This window comes from Antechinus flavipes, chromosome 3, assembly GCF_016432865.1.
Source record: "Antechinus flavipes isolate AdamAnt ecotype Samford, QLD, Australia chromosome 3, AdamAnt_v2, whole genome shotgun sequence".
Lineage (NCBI taxonomy): Eukaryota > Metazoa > Chordata > Mammalia > Dasyuromorphia > Dasyuridae > Antechinus > Antechinus flavipes.
In genome coordinates, this window is record NC_067400.1 from 624,554,553 (window position 1) to 624,569,590 (window position 15,038).

The 15,038-nt window shown below is 66.8% G+C and overlaps 2 protein-coding genes across 5 annotated transcripts; both read left to right on the plus strand.

The window, feature by feature from the left end:
* The first annotated feature begins 235 nt into the window (after positions 1-235).
* PRMT1 (protein arginine methyltransferase 1) lies at positions 236-4,536 on the plus strand. Of its 2 annotated transcripts, XM_051989797.1 has the most exons (11): positions 289-346; positions 1,430-1,483; positions 2,438-2,539; positions 2,633-2,788; positions 2,859-2,922; positions 3,000-3,142; positions 3,230-3,317; positions 3,401-3,516; positions 3,679-3,829; positions 3,948-4,069; positions 4,170-4,536. In XM_051989797.1, exons 1-11 carry the CDS (start codon positions 308-310, stop codon positions 4,251-4,253), a joined length of 1,119 nt encoding a protein of 372 aa, XP_051845757.1. In that variant the 5' UTR covers positions 289-307; the 3' UTR covers positions 4,254-4,536. The 2 variants fall into 2 exon arrangements, with proteins under 2 accessions (XP_051845758.1, XP_051845757.1); XM_051989798.1 differs by lacking the exon at positions 1,430-1,483 and having other exon boundaries at positions 236-346.
* Positions 4,537-4,634: 98 nt separating this feature from the next.
* CPT1C (carnitine palmitoyltransferase 1C) lies at positions 4,635-12,735 on the plus strand. Of its 3 annotated transcripts, none has more exons than XM_051989767.1 (19): positions 4,635-5,821; positions 6,297-6,443; positions 6,729-6,868; positions 7,059-7,233; positions 7,384-7,485; positions 7,768-7,905; positions 7,985-8,062; positions 8,167-8,274; positions 8,363-8,447; positions 8,775-8,982; positions 9,062-9,235; positions 9,656-9,761; positions 9,890-10,006; positions 10,081-10,245; positions 10,376-10,510; positions 10,598-10,750; positions 10,851-10,964; positions 11,163-11,255; positions 11,522-12,735. In XM_051989767.1, the coding sequence occupies exons 2-19, from the start codon at positions 6,303-6,305 to the stop codon at positions 11,711-11,713; spliced, it is 2,424 nt and encodes an 807-aa protein (XP_051845727.1). In that variant the 5' UTR covers positions 4,635-5,821; positions 6,297-6,302; the 3' UTR covers positions 11,714-12,735. The 3 variants fall into 3 exon arrangements, with proteins under 3 accessions (XP_051845727.1, XP_051845728.1, XP_051845726.1); XM_051989768.1 differs by having other exon boundaries at positions 4,635-5,668; XM_051989766.1 differs by having other exon boundaries at positions 4,635-6,443.
* Positions 12,736-15,038: the final 2,303 nt, after the last annotated feature.

The window sequence follows — 15,038 nt, forward strand, 5'->3', positions numbered from 1 at the left end:
CGAGAACGATACGCGAGGGAGGGCATGCGCAGTGCCGCGGACTCGCCGATGAGCGCATCAGCGCGGCGGGGCGGAGCAACGGAGAGATGGATAGCTCTGTCTGCGCGGGGTCCGCCGGGAAAGGGACGAGAGGGCGGGGGCTGATGTTACGTATAGCCAATGACGACGCGAAACGTCAAGATGGGCGGGTGAGTCGTTCAATAAGAGTGCACGAGAGGTGGTACCCGCGGCGAACAGGGGGCGGTGCGCCCGCTAAAAGGCGGCCCCGGGGGAGCCGCGGGCGGGGGGCGAGTTGGGGGGAAAGAAGATGGCGGCGGCAGCCGAGGCCACGAACTGCATCATGGAGGTGAGCGGGGCCGGGCGGCGGCGGCGGCGGCAGTGGCGGCGACGACCGCCGTAGCTGGCCGCTTCCACGAAGGCGGCCACGAGCGGCGTCGGGGACTGCTAGACGGCATTCCGGGAGGGCGGCGTGGAGACGGCGACGGCGGCGGGAGGGGATAGGGTTGAAACCTCGCGCGCTTACCATCCCCCCTCCCAACGTCGGCCGCTAGCCGGGGATCTCAAAACGTTGAAGATCGGGGTGCAGGGGAGGTTTCGCCAGGCGGCGGGGGGTGGGGCGGTGGGCGCACCACGTGGGGCTGGGGGGGGACACAGGGCACCACTTCCGGTCCGAGCGCCACTTCCTCCCCCCCCACCCGCGCCCCACGTGGCCCCCATGCGAGCACCCGGGGGCCTCTGATGGAGGCCCCCCGAGAACAAAGGATCAGACTGCTGGCCAGAGGAGGGGCAGTGGGCAAACACCGGGGCGAGGGGTTTCGAGACAGGGATGGCAGGCTGAGGAGGGGGGGTGGTGGAGATCTCCAAGCGCAGGAGAGGGAAGAGGTTGGGGGGGAGGGTCTTTCTGCCTCCAGCCGAGCGATCTTTTGGGGGGGACTCGGGGCCTCCCCAGGCTGAGGAATGGGTCGGGGTCCTGGGAGTTATAGGGGAGGGGGCCTAGGATAGGCTAGGTAAGTGGGTTGGCCCTGGGGGAGAGAAGGGAGTGGGGGCTGGGACCCTAGAGGGACACCCGGAGGTCAGGGCCTGGACGATCTATTCCTGGTGTCCGAGTCTGCGCAGGCGCCCAATGGGGGGCAGGGTGACTGGTGGGGGGGGGGGCTGGTGGCTGGGTTTGCGCAGGCGCCCGCCGGGGGGAGGGTGGGGGTGTGGAGCAGCTGTGTGAGCTCGTCTTCAGGAGGAGGGGGCCGGGATGCAGTAGAGGGAAGGCCCCAGAGAGTCAGCATCACCGAAGGGCTTTTGCCCCAGTTTTTCTTCAGCCACAGCTGGGACTGGGGGGGGACCCTCTCCCCCTGTCCTTCCCCATCTTGTCCCCCAGAGCCCCCGAGCCTGGCCCCCCGGGAGCTAACTGTCTCTCCCTGTTACTCTCTCCTAGAGTTTTGTGGCCACCTTGGCTAATGGGATGAGCCTCCAGCCTCCACTTGAAGAAGTAAATATCCTTTTGTGAGCCTCCCCTCATCCCCTGCCCATGTCCCGTCATTGTGACTTGGGGAAAGTCGTTTTTTTCTCCATGCCTCAGTTTCCCCTCTAAGCTAACAGGCTGTGGGGACCAGGAGACCCCTAAAGGCTCGGACCTTCCCAGGTCCCAAGGCACAGGCCGCCCTGGAGCTGTCCTGGCCAGGCCCTAAATAGAGGCTCTCATCCCACCTTTAGGCTCAAAAGGCTCCTGGGAGCGTTCTGCTCTGGAGCGGGGAGGCAGACGCTTCTGTCACCCGGCCTGACTGGGAGAAGGATCCTGGGACGGTATCCCCGTCTCCAGGTTAAAGTGACAGCTCCGTCCCAGCCGAGGCTCCCCGCTCTGAGGGCCCCGGGCCTGCGCCCTCCCCTCTGCCAAGTGAAAACGAAGGCTGGTCTCGCAGCCGAGTCAGCCCCTTGCCTCTGGCGTCGGGTGCCACCTCGGGAAAACGCCTCCCCCTTGGTTTGCCAGCCCCCGCCCCCCCTTTAAAAAGGGGGCTTCGGTTAGGACGTCTGTAGTCACCCTGGTACGGCAGGGTCTCATGGAAGGCTCTCCCTCTGGCCTAGGACTGTGTCTCTCTCTCTCAAAGCCCAGGCAAAATCTTCCTTAACTCTGCCTCCAGCAGCCCCTTTCCCAAATTTGCACCAGTCCCCCATTCCCCAGACCCCCAGTGTCCCCCCCCCCCAACCCCCGGCTGTGGGCTGAGCTAGAGATTGGAGAGTAGGCGCCGTGAGGTATCGGGGCCTCTGGGGAAACTGAGGCAGGGATCGTTGTGGGGGGTGGGACGGAGCTCGGGAGATTTCTAACGGGAGAAGGAGACAGTCCCTGGGGCTGAGCGGGGTGGGGGGTTGGAGGGTTCTCTAGGAAAGAATATGCGCGGGATAACAGCCCCCCGCTCCAAAACGTGACCCCTCCGTCCCAACCCAGGTGTCCTGCACGCAGCCCGAGAGCAGCGAGAAGCCCAATGCCGAGGACATGACGTCCAAGGACTATTACTTCGACTCCTACGCCCACTTTGGCATCCACGAGGTGAGGGGCCTCCCCGAGGGCGGGCTCCGGGGCGGGCGGGGCCCTGCGGGGGGCGGGCCGGGTCACAGCCTCCGCGGGGCTCCCTGTCCGTAGGAGATGCTCAAGGACGAGGTGCGGACGCTCACTTACCGGAACTCCATGTTCCACAACCGACACCTGTTCAAGGACAAGGTGGTGCTGGACGTGGGCTCCGGCACCGGCATCCTCTGCATGTTTGCCGCCAAGGCCGGGGCCCGGAAGGTCATCGGGGTGAGTCGGGGAGCCTGGGGGGCCAGGGGGTGGGGGAGGGGAGGAGGCCGCTGACCCTTCCTTCCCCCAGATCGAGTGCTCCAGCATCTCTGACTATGCCGTCAAGATCGTCAAGGCCAACAAGCTCGACCACGGTGAGCGGCCGGGCCTGCGGGGAGGGCCGGGGGGAGGGGGGGGCCGCCTGCTGAGCCCGGCCTTGTCCCCCCCACAGTGGTGACCATCATCAAAGGGAAGGTGGAGGAGGTGGAGCTGCCCGTGGACAAGGTGGACGTGATCATCAGCGAGTGGATGGGCTATTGTCTCTTCTACGAGTCCATGCTCAACACCGTCCTCCACGCCCGGGACAAGTGGCTGGTGAGGACCCGGCCCCGCTGCCCCCCTTCCCCGGCCCCACTGCCCTCCCCCCTTCCCAGTCTTTGAGCCTCCTCTCTGACCCCTCAGGCCCCTGATGGACTCATCTTCCCCGACCGGGCAACGCTGTACGTGACCGCCATCGAGGATCGGCAGTACAAGGACTACAAGATTCACTGTGAGTGGGGTCGGGTGTGGGGGCGACGGTGGGCCAGGCCGGGAGGGGCTGCTCCGGGTCACGGCTTCTCTTCTGTCCCTCAGGGTGGGAGAACGTCTACGGCTTTGACATGTCCTGCATCAAGGACGTGGCCATAAAGGAGCCCCTGGTTGACGTGGTTGACCCCAAGCAGCTGGTGACCAATGCCTGCCTCATCAAGGTGCGAGGCTCGGGGGGTGGGGGCCCTCGGTGAGGGGGCAGAGCCAGGCTCCGAGGGCGGGCCCTTTCCCGGCAGCCGCCTTTGCCCCCATGAGTCGAGGATGGCCTTGTGGCGCATCTGGGGAGCAGGGAGGGCCTGACGCCCGGTGCCGTCCCTCGGCAGGAGGTGGACATCTACACGGTGCGCGTGGATGACCTGACCTTCACCTCCCCCTTCTGCCTCCAAGTGAAGAGGAACGACTACGTCCACGCCCTGGTCGCCTACTTCAACATCGAGTTCACCCGCTGCCACAAGCGCACGGGCTTCTCCACCAGTGAGCGGGGGCGGGAGGGGGAGGGGAGTGCGGCCCCCCCGGGGAGGGAGGGGCCAGTTACCTGGGACAGGAGCCGGGGGCCCCTCTCCGACCTCCCGCTCGGCTCCCTCTCGTCCAGGCCCCGAGTCCCCTTACACACACTGGAAGCAGACTGTCTTCTACATGGAGGACTACCTCACGGTGAAGACGGGCGAGGAGATCTTCGGCACCATCGGCATGCGGCCCAACGCCAAGAACAACGTGAGTCGGGGGGCAGGGCCCGGGGTGCGGGGCAGGGCCGTGTGGGGGGGGGGCCTCGGGAGCTGCCCTCCTCCCTCACGCTTCCCAATCTCCCCTGCAGCGAGACCTCGACTTCACCATCGACCTGGACTTCAAAGGCCAGTTGTGTGAGCTCTCCTGCTCCACTGACTACCGGATGCGCTGAGCCGGCCCACGGGCTGTTCCCGGGGCCCCGCCCCAGCCGGCCCCACCACTCCCTGGGCTAGGCCTCCCGCCTCGGCCAGCCCACCCCACCCCAGGGAGCCGGCGGGGGCCAGCTTGATGGTTTGAGGGCCCCCTAGCCCCTTCCCCTGTCCTCTGTCCTCCACCCCCAAGCCCTGCTCCCTCCCGTGGGTGAGTGAGGGGCCCAAGGGCGACATCGTGACTGTGTTTTTCATAACTTATGTTTTTATATGGTTGCATTCATGATAATAAATCGTCAGCTGGGACGTGGGGAGTAAACCTTGGGCTGGGCCAGGGTGGGATGTGGGGAGGGCTGGGCTTGGGGGTCTCCTGCCCCCTGGGGGAAGCTCTTAGTCTCTTCCCCACGTCTCAGAACCTTCTTCCCCTTGGGTCATCTGATCCCCTTGCCCCATTTGGGGATCGCCTGGCCTGGGGCAGCTGCCTCCGAGGGAAGGCCCTCCTCCCTTGCTCCCTCCTTTCCCAGAAGTGGCCCCTATGGCAGCCCCTCCCCTTCAGCGATTGTTCCTCGAATGGAAGGGCCCCCACCGAGACAAAGCTTGCCCTGGCCTGCAGGAGGTGCCTGGGGATGCTGCCCTCTTGGATCCCCGGGCTCCACCCCCCCCCCCCCCAAAGGAGCTGACCCACATTCCCCTTCCCCAAGTCTGGCCCAGGGCTTTGTCTACACAAAGGTTCCCATCTGCCCTGCACAAGCCTCGGCTCCAACTCGGGTTAACCCGAGGGCTTTAGTTGTGTCTGGCAGACACTTCATAGGGGGGGAAACTGAGGGAATCACATTGAAGTGACTTGTCTGGACTTAGCCTGTGGCTAAGTCGGAGCTGCCTTCAGGAACGCTCTAGGGGGGGGGAAGCCAGACCACCGGGAACCCCTCTTCTAGGCTCTGGTGGATAGGTCACAGCTTCCAGCCTGGTCTCTATAAATCTAAAAAGTCGGGGAAGAAGTCCTGGCCCCCAACAGGATGTCCAGCATGCTCCGTGCTCTGCAGACCCGAACCTCCTGCCTGGGTCGTGAGAAGCCCAGCACACTGGGAGGTTGGGGCGCGGATCAGGTGGCTCCTCCCCCTGCTCCAGGAGAGCCTCTGTCCCCGCATGAATGGGGAACCACCGGTTCCTCAATGCCTCAGTCCCTCTGGCAAGGACAATGCACCTAGCTGGGGGGCTGGGGGAGGAGACTACCCCCCCCCAATTGGGAGCGATAGAACGCACACATGCGCACGGAGTCTGCGGGGGCTAGATAGATCCCCCCCCCCGTGCGTGACGTGATGTGGGGGAAGGGGACATCGGGCGCAGGCGCAGACGACAGGGGGGCGGGGGGAAAGCTTAAGATTCCATCGATAGGAGGGGGGGGTGGCTCTTCGCATGTTGAAGATCTCCAAGCGCAGTGAGTAACGAGACGATAGCTCCTGGCGAGTAGCCCGGGTCAGGAGCTGGAGGAAGAGAGTCCTGGGATCCACCTGGGTGGGAGTTGAAGGAGGGGGCCGCAGGTGGGCTGTGGCTGAGGGTCGATATCCGGGGATCTGGGATTGGCGTCCCGGTAAGTGAGCGGGGAGTCGGTACCCCGGGTCTCCATCCCTGGGCTGCCGGCCCTTCTCTCTTGTTCTTAAGCATCCCAGGCTTTGGAGCATGCGCGGTGGATAAACTTGGGCTCTGCGGGACCCTTCTCCAGCCCCTTCCTAAGAACTCCGCCCCTTGCTTTCCTGAAGCTATTAAATACAGTGATACCCGGGCGGGGGCGGGGGCGGGGGAGGAACGGTGTCTTGGGCCGCTTCTTTCCCATCCCGGAGCGGGGTGTGATGGATGGAAGCACGGGCACTTGAGGTGCGGAGCCAGCCGCTTTCTGTGCACCCCGAACTGCATCTCCCAGCAGGCCCTACGGCGGCCCCCTTCGGGCAACCCCTTTCATGGTGCCCAAAGTCTCATGGGAGTTGTAGTCAGTTCTTGGGGGTTGAGCTGCTCCAGGGTCGGAGGGGCTTGGGGGCCAATCTCTGCTCCCCCTCCCCGGGTCCCAGGGCGCCATGGCCGAGGCCCGCCAGGCAGCGACCTTCCGCCTAGAGCTCGGCCAGGGGACCCCCGGGCCAAGGTGGTGGAATCAAGCCTTGAAGGAGGTCGGCAGTGCGGGACTGCGCTCCTGGAGGCGGAGCCTGGCCCAGTGCAGGGTAAGGGGGGCTTTCGGCTCTCCGGGCTACCCCCCCGCCCCCTCCCCCATCCTGCCATCCTCCCGGCTCACCCTCGCTCCGGGGCACTGCCAGGGTCGTGCTGCCCACGCAAGCCTCTCCGCCCCCTTTAGGGACCCTCCCCTGCAGCGGCTCTGCTGTCCAAGGTCCTGGAAGCCCAGCCCGCAGGGGCCCGTCCGGGTTGGCCCTGGCCAGCCCAAGTAGCTTGTGGCTTCCGCTGCCCCCAGTCCCGGCACGTGGCGGCCAGCCTGGCTTCTGTCCCGGCAGGATGATGTCCTCCGCGGAGCCTGTCCGGCCGGCACTGCCAGCGGCCTCTTCCTCTTCGCCGCCATCCAGGGCGCCCGCTTCGTGCAGCTGGACCCCTCCTTGGGGCTGGTGGACTGGATCAAGGCCAACCTCCCGGACTGGTGAGGCTCGGGGGCGGCTCCAGCCGGGCCTGCGGGCCCTCTGCCCAGCCCCGGTGTGGGCTCCCACCTGGGCCCCGGGCGGTCCAGGGCAGGGCCTGGCCCAGGGGCGGGGGTGGGGCGGGGTGGGGTGCTGTTCAGACTCCCGGCCCGGGGGCTGAGCCCCAGCCTGGTCCCCCTCCCCTCTCCCCAGGGGTGCGCGCCGGCTCCCCGCCTTCCAAGGGGCTCTGGCAGCCGCCGTCTTCGCCGGGGGCCTCTGGACGGCCCTGCTGCTGACCCTGCATGTGGTACTGCGGCTCCTCCTCCGCTACCAGGGCTGGCTGAGCGAGCCTCGGGGGACCCTGTCCTTGCCCACGCGCTCCTGGCTGGTATGAGGAGCCTTGGGGGCCGGCTTCCGCCTCCGCTGGCCCCACCTGGTCTCTGTGTCTCAGTGTCTCTGCTTTGTCTTGGGGACTGGGGGCCCTGAAGGAAGGGGGAGAGGGTCTGGGTCAGGGCCCCGTGCTTCCTGCCTCCCCCAGGCCCTGGTCAGGATCTTCTCCGGCCGCCGCCCGACGCTCTACACCTACCAGCGTTCCCTGCCCTGCCTACCCCTGCCCTCTACGGCGGGCACCGTGGCCAAGGTGGGCATGGCGCTGCCGAGAGCACCCCGATGCCCGAGAGTCGGGGACTGAGAATCCACGTATGGGGATGTGGGGGGTCGGGGGACTTGGGGACCCGAGAGTCAGGGGGTCTTGGGGGCTAGGGGATCTGAGAGTCGGGGGGACGTGGGGACTGGGGATATGGGGACTTGGGGACCCGAGAGTCAGCAGCCAGCATGGCGAGCCAGGAAATCAGGGGTTCACGGGATTAGGGTCTTGGAGTCCCGGGTGGCCAGGGCCGGAGCTCGGTCGTGTCCCCCCCAGTACTTGGAGTCGGTGCGACCACTGCTGCCGGATGAGGATTTCCAGGCCCTGAGCACCCAGGCTCGGACCTTCCTCCACGCGGAGGCCCCCCGGCTGCAGGCTCTTCTGGGCCTCAAGGCCTGGTGGGCGACCAATTATGTGAGTGCCGCATCTGCTCCTCAGGGTGTCCCTGCGGGGGGGGGGGGCACGGCCCGTTCTGACCCAGTGCCCCCCACAGGTGAGTGACTGGTGGGAAGAATACGTCTACCTGCGGTCCCGAAGCTCCCTGCTGGGCAGCAGCAACTACTACATCCTGGTGAGCCCCTCCCCCCGGGCTCCCATGGCTGAAGCTGTGCCAGCTGGGAAGGGGGGCCTGGGGGCGGTGGGAGAGCGGGTGCAGCAGCTTCCGCCTGCCCGCAGGACTTCCTCTCGGCGGCCCCCACTCCTCTGCAGGCCGCCCGGGCCGGCAACGCCGTGTACGCCATGATGAGGTTCCGGGAGCGGCTTCGGCGAGGGGAGATGGAGCCCGTAAGAGGCTGGGAGGGAGGGGCGGCGGGAGGGAGTGGCCGGGAGCCCGTGGCCCAGCCGGGGGTCATTCCCGCCTCCCTCGGTCCAGGCGACCCTGCTGGGGCTGCGCCCGCTGTGCTCGGCCCAATACCGGCGCATGTTCAACACCACCCGGATCCCTGGCGTCTCCAGAGGTGAGAGATTCTGGACCGGAACCCCTGCCCTCTGCCCAGGGGACCCCGGACAAGGGACGATCCCCTGGCGCAGTGTGGGCTTCCAGGGAAGGAGACCCGGGTCCCCCTGCCGCCTCCCGGGCAGCCAGCGAGCGTTTACGAGGCCCCTGTGGGTGCCGGGTCCTGGGCGGGAAGGGTGCCCGCTTTCTGTGCCGTCAGGGACGAGAAACGCCGGGGCCGGTGGCCCGATGGCGTCTGCGGCCCGGGGAGAGGCGGGTTCTCGCCCTTTGGCCGCCGCCTTCCCCTATGCTGACCTCTGACCTCGGGCACCCACGGCCTCCTCCCCAGATCGGCTGTGCCACGTGAGGGACAGCCGCAGCTGCCACGTGGCCGTCCTGCACCGGGGCCGCTTCTTCCGCCTGGGGACCCACGGGGGGCCGGGGGGCCGCCTGCTGAGCCCCCGTGTTCTGGAGCAGAAGTTTCAGCACATCCTGGATGACCCGGCCCCAGCCCGGCCCTCTGAGGAGCACCTGGCGGCCCTGACGGCCGCTCCCAGGTAGGCGGGCTCCCCGGCGGGCTGTGGCCCTGGGGGTCGGGGGTCTGGCCGCATTCTGAGCCGCCCCCTGCCCCAACAGGGCCCTGTGGGCTCAGGCTCGGGCCTCCCTGCGGGCAGGGGCCGCCCTGGACGTGGTGGAAGGGGCCGCCTTCTTCGTGTGCTTGGAGGACACCCCGGGGCCCTCGGACACGGCCCCCGAGGTGCTGCTGGACCAGCTGGCACAGTCCCTGCTGGTGGGGACCGGCCACAGCAGGTGAGCCCCGTGGCCCAAGCCCCCCCTCACATCCTGCCCAGGCAGGGCTCCCCTTTCCCCAAGGCCCCTGGTCTTCCACTTCTCCCAGCCCCCCCATGTCCCAGCCCTCCATGTGCCAGGCCTCCTGCCCTCGGACCCCCAGCACTGCCTCCTGCCCTCGGACCCCCAGCACGGGCCTCCTGCCCTCGGACCCCCAGCACTGCCTCCTGCCCTCCGCACCCCCAGCGCTGCCTCCTGCCCCCCGCACCCCCAGCCCTGCCTCCTGCCCTCGGACCCCCAGCGCTGCCTCCTGCCCTCCGCACCCCCAGCCCTGCTTCCTGCCCTCTGCACCCCAGTCCCCCAGCCCTGCCTCCTGCCCCCCACACCCCCAGCCCTGCCTCCTGCCCTCGGACCCCCAGCCCTGCCTCCTGCCCCCCACAGGTGGTTGGACAAGTCTCTGAACCTCGTGGTCTTCGCCGGCGGCCGCATGGGGCTGAACGTGGAGCACGCCTGGGCCGACGCCCCGGTCCCTTCGCACATGTGGGAGGCACGAGCCGGACACCCCGCCCTTGGGGGGCCGCATCCTGTCTCCAAGGGGCCTCTTGGAGCGCAGGCTTTGGGGGGCGGGGCCGGCCCTGGGCGGGGTCTTGACCGCTTCTCTCTCCCGCCCCCCAGGCCGTCCTGGCTGCCGAGTGCTTCGAACTGGGCTACTCGGCCGACGGGCATTGCCGAGGGACCCCCGACCCCGGGGCGAGCCGGCCGGAGCGGCTGCGCTGGGCGGTGCCCGAGGAGGTGAGAGCCCCCGCCCCCGTCCCGGGCGCCCTGTGCCCGGCCTCGGCCCCTCACGGTGCTCCCTTCCCGGGCAGGTGGCCGCCGCCGTCCCCCTGGCTCTGCGGGAGGCCCGGGCCTTGGCTCGAGACACCGAGTGCCACGTGCTCCCCTTCGCCCACTTTGGGAGAGGATTCACCCGACGCTGCCGAGCCCCGGGGAGCAGCTTCGTGCAGCTGGCGCTGCAGCTGGCGCGCTTTCGGGTCAGTGTCGGGGCGCGGGAGGGACACCTGGGCCGGGCGGGGATTGGGGGCGGGGCCGGGGGGGGGCGGGGCAAATGCCGGGGTGGGACTCCGTGCCCAGACTAACCCCGCCCCATCCCGCGCCCGCCAGGACCAGGGCGGCTTCTGCCTGACCTACGAGGCCTGCGTGACCAGGGCGTTTCTCGAGGGCCGCACGGAGACGGTCCGGCCGTGCACCGAGGAATCCTGCGCCTTCGTCAGGGCCATGCAGGACCCGAGGCTGCCGGTAGGGCCCCCCCGCTCCCGCCCTCCGCAGTCCCCCAGAGTCCGGAGTGGGGGGGGGGAATGATGACCTCTGGTTGACCTCCCCCAGAATGCTCAGCGTCTGGCGCTCTTCCGAGCGGCCGCGGACAAGCACCGGGCGCTGTGCCGGGCGGCCCTGAGCGGCGAGGGCGTCGATCGCCACCTCTTCTGCCTCTACCTGGTCTCTCGGTTCCTCCCGCTCCCGTCCCCGTTCTTGACCCAGGTCAGCGGACCCTGCCCGGGGGAGGAGGGGGTGCCTCGGGGAATGGGCCGAGCCTTGGGGTCCCCCGGCCCACGCCCTCCTCCCGAACCCCACTCTCCAGGTTCGGGCCGAGCAGTGGAAACTCTCCACCAGCCAGAGCCCCACACAGCAGCCGCAGCTGTTCGATCCGGCCAATCACCCCGACTTTGTCTGCTGCGGGGGCGGCTTTGGGCCTGTGAGTGGGCCGGGCAGGGGGATGGGACAGCCCCCGATGCTGGGGGGGATGGGACAACCCCTGGATGGGGGGGGGAGGCTGCAGTGGAGTCCCCAGACACCAAGGAGGGGCCTCCAGGGGGGTCCCTAGGCCGGGCGGGAGGGGGTGGGGGTGGGGTGAGGACGGGGCCCTGGGGATTTTTCTTCTCCCTGGCTGCAGGCAGATGATGATGGCTATGGGGTGTCCTACATCTTCATGGGGGAGAGCATGGTCACCTTCCACATTTCCTGCAAGGTCTCCAGCCCTGACACGGTTAGAGCTCTTGTCTTCCCTGGTGTCCGGCCCCCCACCCTCCCATCCCCCATTCCCTGGTCTCCAAGCCCCCCTCCCAGCTCTCCCATTATCCCCCATTATCCCTCTGGAGAGGTCAGAGAAGCCTGGATTTGGAGCTGGTAGGACCTTGGGGAGCATCCGTTTTGCCCAGGCCCCCCCATCCCCGAGTGTCCCGTCCTTGCCCTCTCTGGGTCCCCTTGGATCTCGGGCCCCTCGATCCTTTCTCACTCGCCCCACCTCCGCAGGATGCCCGGCGCTTCGGGCGGCACATTCAGGACGCCATGCTGGACGTGGCCGCGCTGTTTGGCCTGGGCGTCGGGCCCAGCACAGGGGCCCGGCCAGGCGGGGCGGCCCGGGAGGACAAGAACTCCGGTGAGGGCTCCCGGGGGCCCGACCCCCCGCAGGAACCCCCTGCTCCCGGAGACCCAGAGCCCTGAGGGAGCCGCCCACCCCTGGGGGGTTGTGGCAGCCCCCGAGAGACCCGAGGGGCCAAGGCGGCACCCTGGAGGCTGGGGGACTCACTCAGAAGCCGGGCCCAGGCTTGACCGCCTCAGCTCCGGCTCTGGCTTTATGGGCGCCTTGGCGGTCCCCCTCCTGTGTCCTCATCCCCAACATGAAGTCCGGTTTTCTGGCTACAGAACACAGCCCACCCCTTGGGCCATCCCCACCTGACGGTTCCACGGGCTGAGGTCACCCCATTTCCCGGGGGCCATGGCCTGAGGTCACCCCATTCTACGGCCGGGCCATCAGCTCGGACCCTATCTCGACGGCTGTCACTCCAATGGCCCCATTCCATGGGCCAAGGTCAATGACGGGCTGAGCCCATTCCACAGATTCCCCTTCGGCCCCGCCGCCCCGCCCTTCCCCCTCACGTTGCCTATCCAGCCCCGACTCCAGCGGTCCGCAGCTAAGCTCCGCCCGGTCCCCTCGGCTCCGCGCCGATGCCCAGCCCCGGCCTCCACAACATCCCCGGCCCCGGGCCGCGCCCTTCCCCCGGCCGGCCCCTGGCTTATTCTGGCTCTGTCGGGCCGGCCGCGGAACACCGGATGACCCTCAGCCCTTACTGGGATTCAGGAAGCCATAATGAGGCACCTCCCGCGGGCCCCACGGAGGGCGTGGAGCTGGGAGTGTGGAGGCCGCGTTCCTACGGATGGGGACCCCGCAGCCAGGCCGGGGCCTTCACAGCGGCAACTTGGCCGGGCCTGAGGGAACCCGGGGCTCCCCTCGGGAAGCCCTGGGAGGAAGCGGGGAGCGGCGATGGCCGGGGGGCCGGACCTCCAGGAGTCCTCGGCTCAAGCTCTGTCCCACACCAGCCGTGGGAGCCGGGGCGAATGGCCCCTCAGTCTCCTTACCTGTAAAATGGGAATAATACTAACGCCTACCTCCCAGGGTTGTTGGGAGATATTTGTAATGTGCTTTGCTAACCTTAAAGCCGCATAAATAAACTCTAGCTATTTGACGATGACGAGTAACGAGCGGGGATGTAGCAGAGGCGAGGGGAGCAGGGAAGCTGCCCGCGGACTGTGAAGGGTGAGAGTTGTGGGAGAGCGGGGTGGGCGGCGCCGGGGGGGGGGGTGGCACAGGGCACAGACAGCCGATCGCCGCCCGGGGCTCCTCCTCCTCCCTCCTCCTCCGGCTGCGGGTAACCTGGGCAGCGCCCCCGTCAGGGTCTAGGAGACACCGCCCTCTTGTTAGCTCCGCGGGCCTTGCGCATAAAATAGTGCCGGCGCCGCTTCCAAACGTCTTGTCTCAAGGGGCAGCTAGGGGGCGCAGTGGACGGAGCACCCGCCCTGGAGTCAGCAGGACCCGAGTTCAAATCCGACCTCAGACACTTGACGCTTCCCCGCTGTGTGACCCTGGGCAGGTCACTTAACCCCCGTCTCCTCAGGGAAACACTGACTAACTGCGGGACTCTGAGCACCCGAGGGCCAGAAGAGAGAGAGCGGATCCCCGGAAAGCCTGTGTTGTTAGGGATCGGGCGGTTCCCCAGCTCCCCCTCCTGACCCAGGCGCAGAGGACGGAGCTTTGGGCCACGTGGCCCGCAAAGAACTGCCCAGAACATTTCCCATCGACAGCTTTGGGTTTTATAGCATCAGAATTTCTGCCGCTATCTTCCCTCTCCCAACTCCCAGAGCCATCCTCCGTAAAGAAAAAAAGGGGGAAAGGAGGAAAAACCAGCAAAAGGGGCCAACAGACTGAGAGTCCCGCGATATGGGGAAACGTCCGCCCCTTGGCCCTATCCCCTGTGCAGAGGAGCGAAGGGAGGGGTCCCAGGGCCGGGACTTTTGGGGGGTTTCTTCCCACCGGGCGGCCGAGCGGACCCTGGAGACGGGGGCCGAGGAGCTGGATCCCCGCTGTCAATCACCCTCCGGCGTGGGCAGTCCCGAGGAACAGCTCTTGAACTGGTTAACTTAGGGAAGGTTAAGGGCTGTCTAAGAACAGTTGGTCCAAATACTTCTCCCGCCTGCTGGCTCGCGTTCTCCCACAGATACACCCGGGAAAAGTGGGCTCACGGTTAATGCCAGGGGCACCTCATCCTCCCTCCCGGGGAGCAGCTCCTCTTCCAGCAGAATATCTGGGCTCCCAGGGACCCATTCTCCGGTCCCAGCCGGGGACGCTGTCAGGAACTGCCGCAGTCTCGCCAGTGACCTGATCAACACGAGGGATGGATGGCAGAGGAGGGGGAGGGAGAGACGCCCCCCCAAGGGGCTCCCTCCCAGGCCCCTGGCTTGCTGTCACTCTGCACTGCCCGGGCGCCTCTTAGGCCAAAGACTGAAATTTCCAGCCGACTTAAAGCTTCCTTATTCCATCAGCTAATCTGCGTCCATCTCCAACCAAATCCACCGCTGGTAATTCGTGAAGTACTCGGTCCGCCGGGTGCCGGGCGCAGCGCTAAGTGCAGGCGAGAGAAAGAGGCAAAATCCTTCGCTTTCACGTCTGATGGGCGGGGGGCAACCGCCAAACACGCAGCAATGAGCAGGGACGGGCGGGCAAAAAGTAGCAGGATAAGAGAGGGAGAGGGCTCCTCCTGCAGAAGGTGGGATGTTAGTCGGGACCTCCGTGCAGCTGGGGAGGTGGCGGTCAGAGCAGAGAACAGCTGGAGGGATGATGAGGGGGTCCCCGCTGCGGGGGATACAGAGGAGAGAGGCTGCAAGGGCAAAAGCCAGGATGGGGACGGTGCAGAGGCCTGAGGAACTGGGGGCTCGCTGTCGCCTCCGCAGCAGTGGGAGGAGGGAGGGTTTGGGGGCAAAGAATGAGCTGGACATTGCGGGTCTGAAACCACTCCTGGATGTGGACTTTGGGGTATCTGAAAGGCAGAGGCGGCAGATGGGAAGTCAGCAGCGAGGTTAGGACAGAGAAGAGATTGGAGAATCATCGGCACAAAGACAATAAGCAGATCCGAGTGAAGCAGGCTAGAGAAGAGAAGAGGGCCCAGGAGAGCCCAGAACCTTAGGAGATTCAAATGTTTTATTCACTAAGGAAGCTGATTCAGTCTTTGTGTAGACCGTAAATGATCGCTGCGGTGGTAGTTTGCGTAATGTCCGGGCTAGTGTTCTGGAGTCCTCCGGCGGGCCTTGGTCTCAGCAGGAGAGTCACCACGAGGTGGACAGGAATAGAGTCCAAAGTCTTTATTGTCTCCTTCAGTCTGCTCACTCTGACTCACTGTGACCCCGCTTCTCTCAGCCCTTAAATACCCTGTTACCATTACATCGTTACAGCATTCCGAGTACATGCCAACTAGAGCGATTATGTCACACTAGA

Bases quoted from the DNA above. Each gene is read 5' to 3' on its own strand.
- PRMT1 (XM_051989797.1), top strand. From the start codon at position 308: ATGGCGGCGGCAGCCGAGGCCACGAACTGCATCATGGAG. The intron at 3,318-3,400 runs GTGAGTGGGGTC...TCTGTCCCTCAG, and splicing joins CAAGGACTACAAGATTCACT to GGTGGGAGAACGTCTACGGC. The intron at 3,830-3,947 runs GTGAGCGGGGGC...CCTCTCGTCCAG, and splicing joins GCGCACGGGCTTCTCCACCA to GCCCCGAGTCCCCTTACACA.
- CPT1C (XM_051989766.1), top strand. From the start codon at position 6,303: ATGGCCGAGGCCCGCCAGGCAGCGACCTTCCGCCTAGAGCTCGGCCAG. The intron at 6,869-7,058 runs GTGAGGCTCGGG...CCCTCTCCCCAG, and splicing joins AAGGCCAACCTCCCGGACTG to GGGTGCGCGCCGGCTCCCCG. The intron at 8,448-8,774 runs GTGAGAGATTCT...CCTCCTCCCCAG, and splicing joins GATCCCTGGCGTCTCCAGAG to ATCGGCTGTGCCACGTGAGG.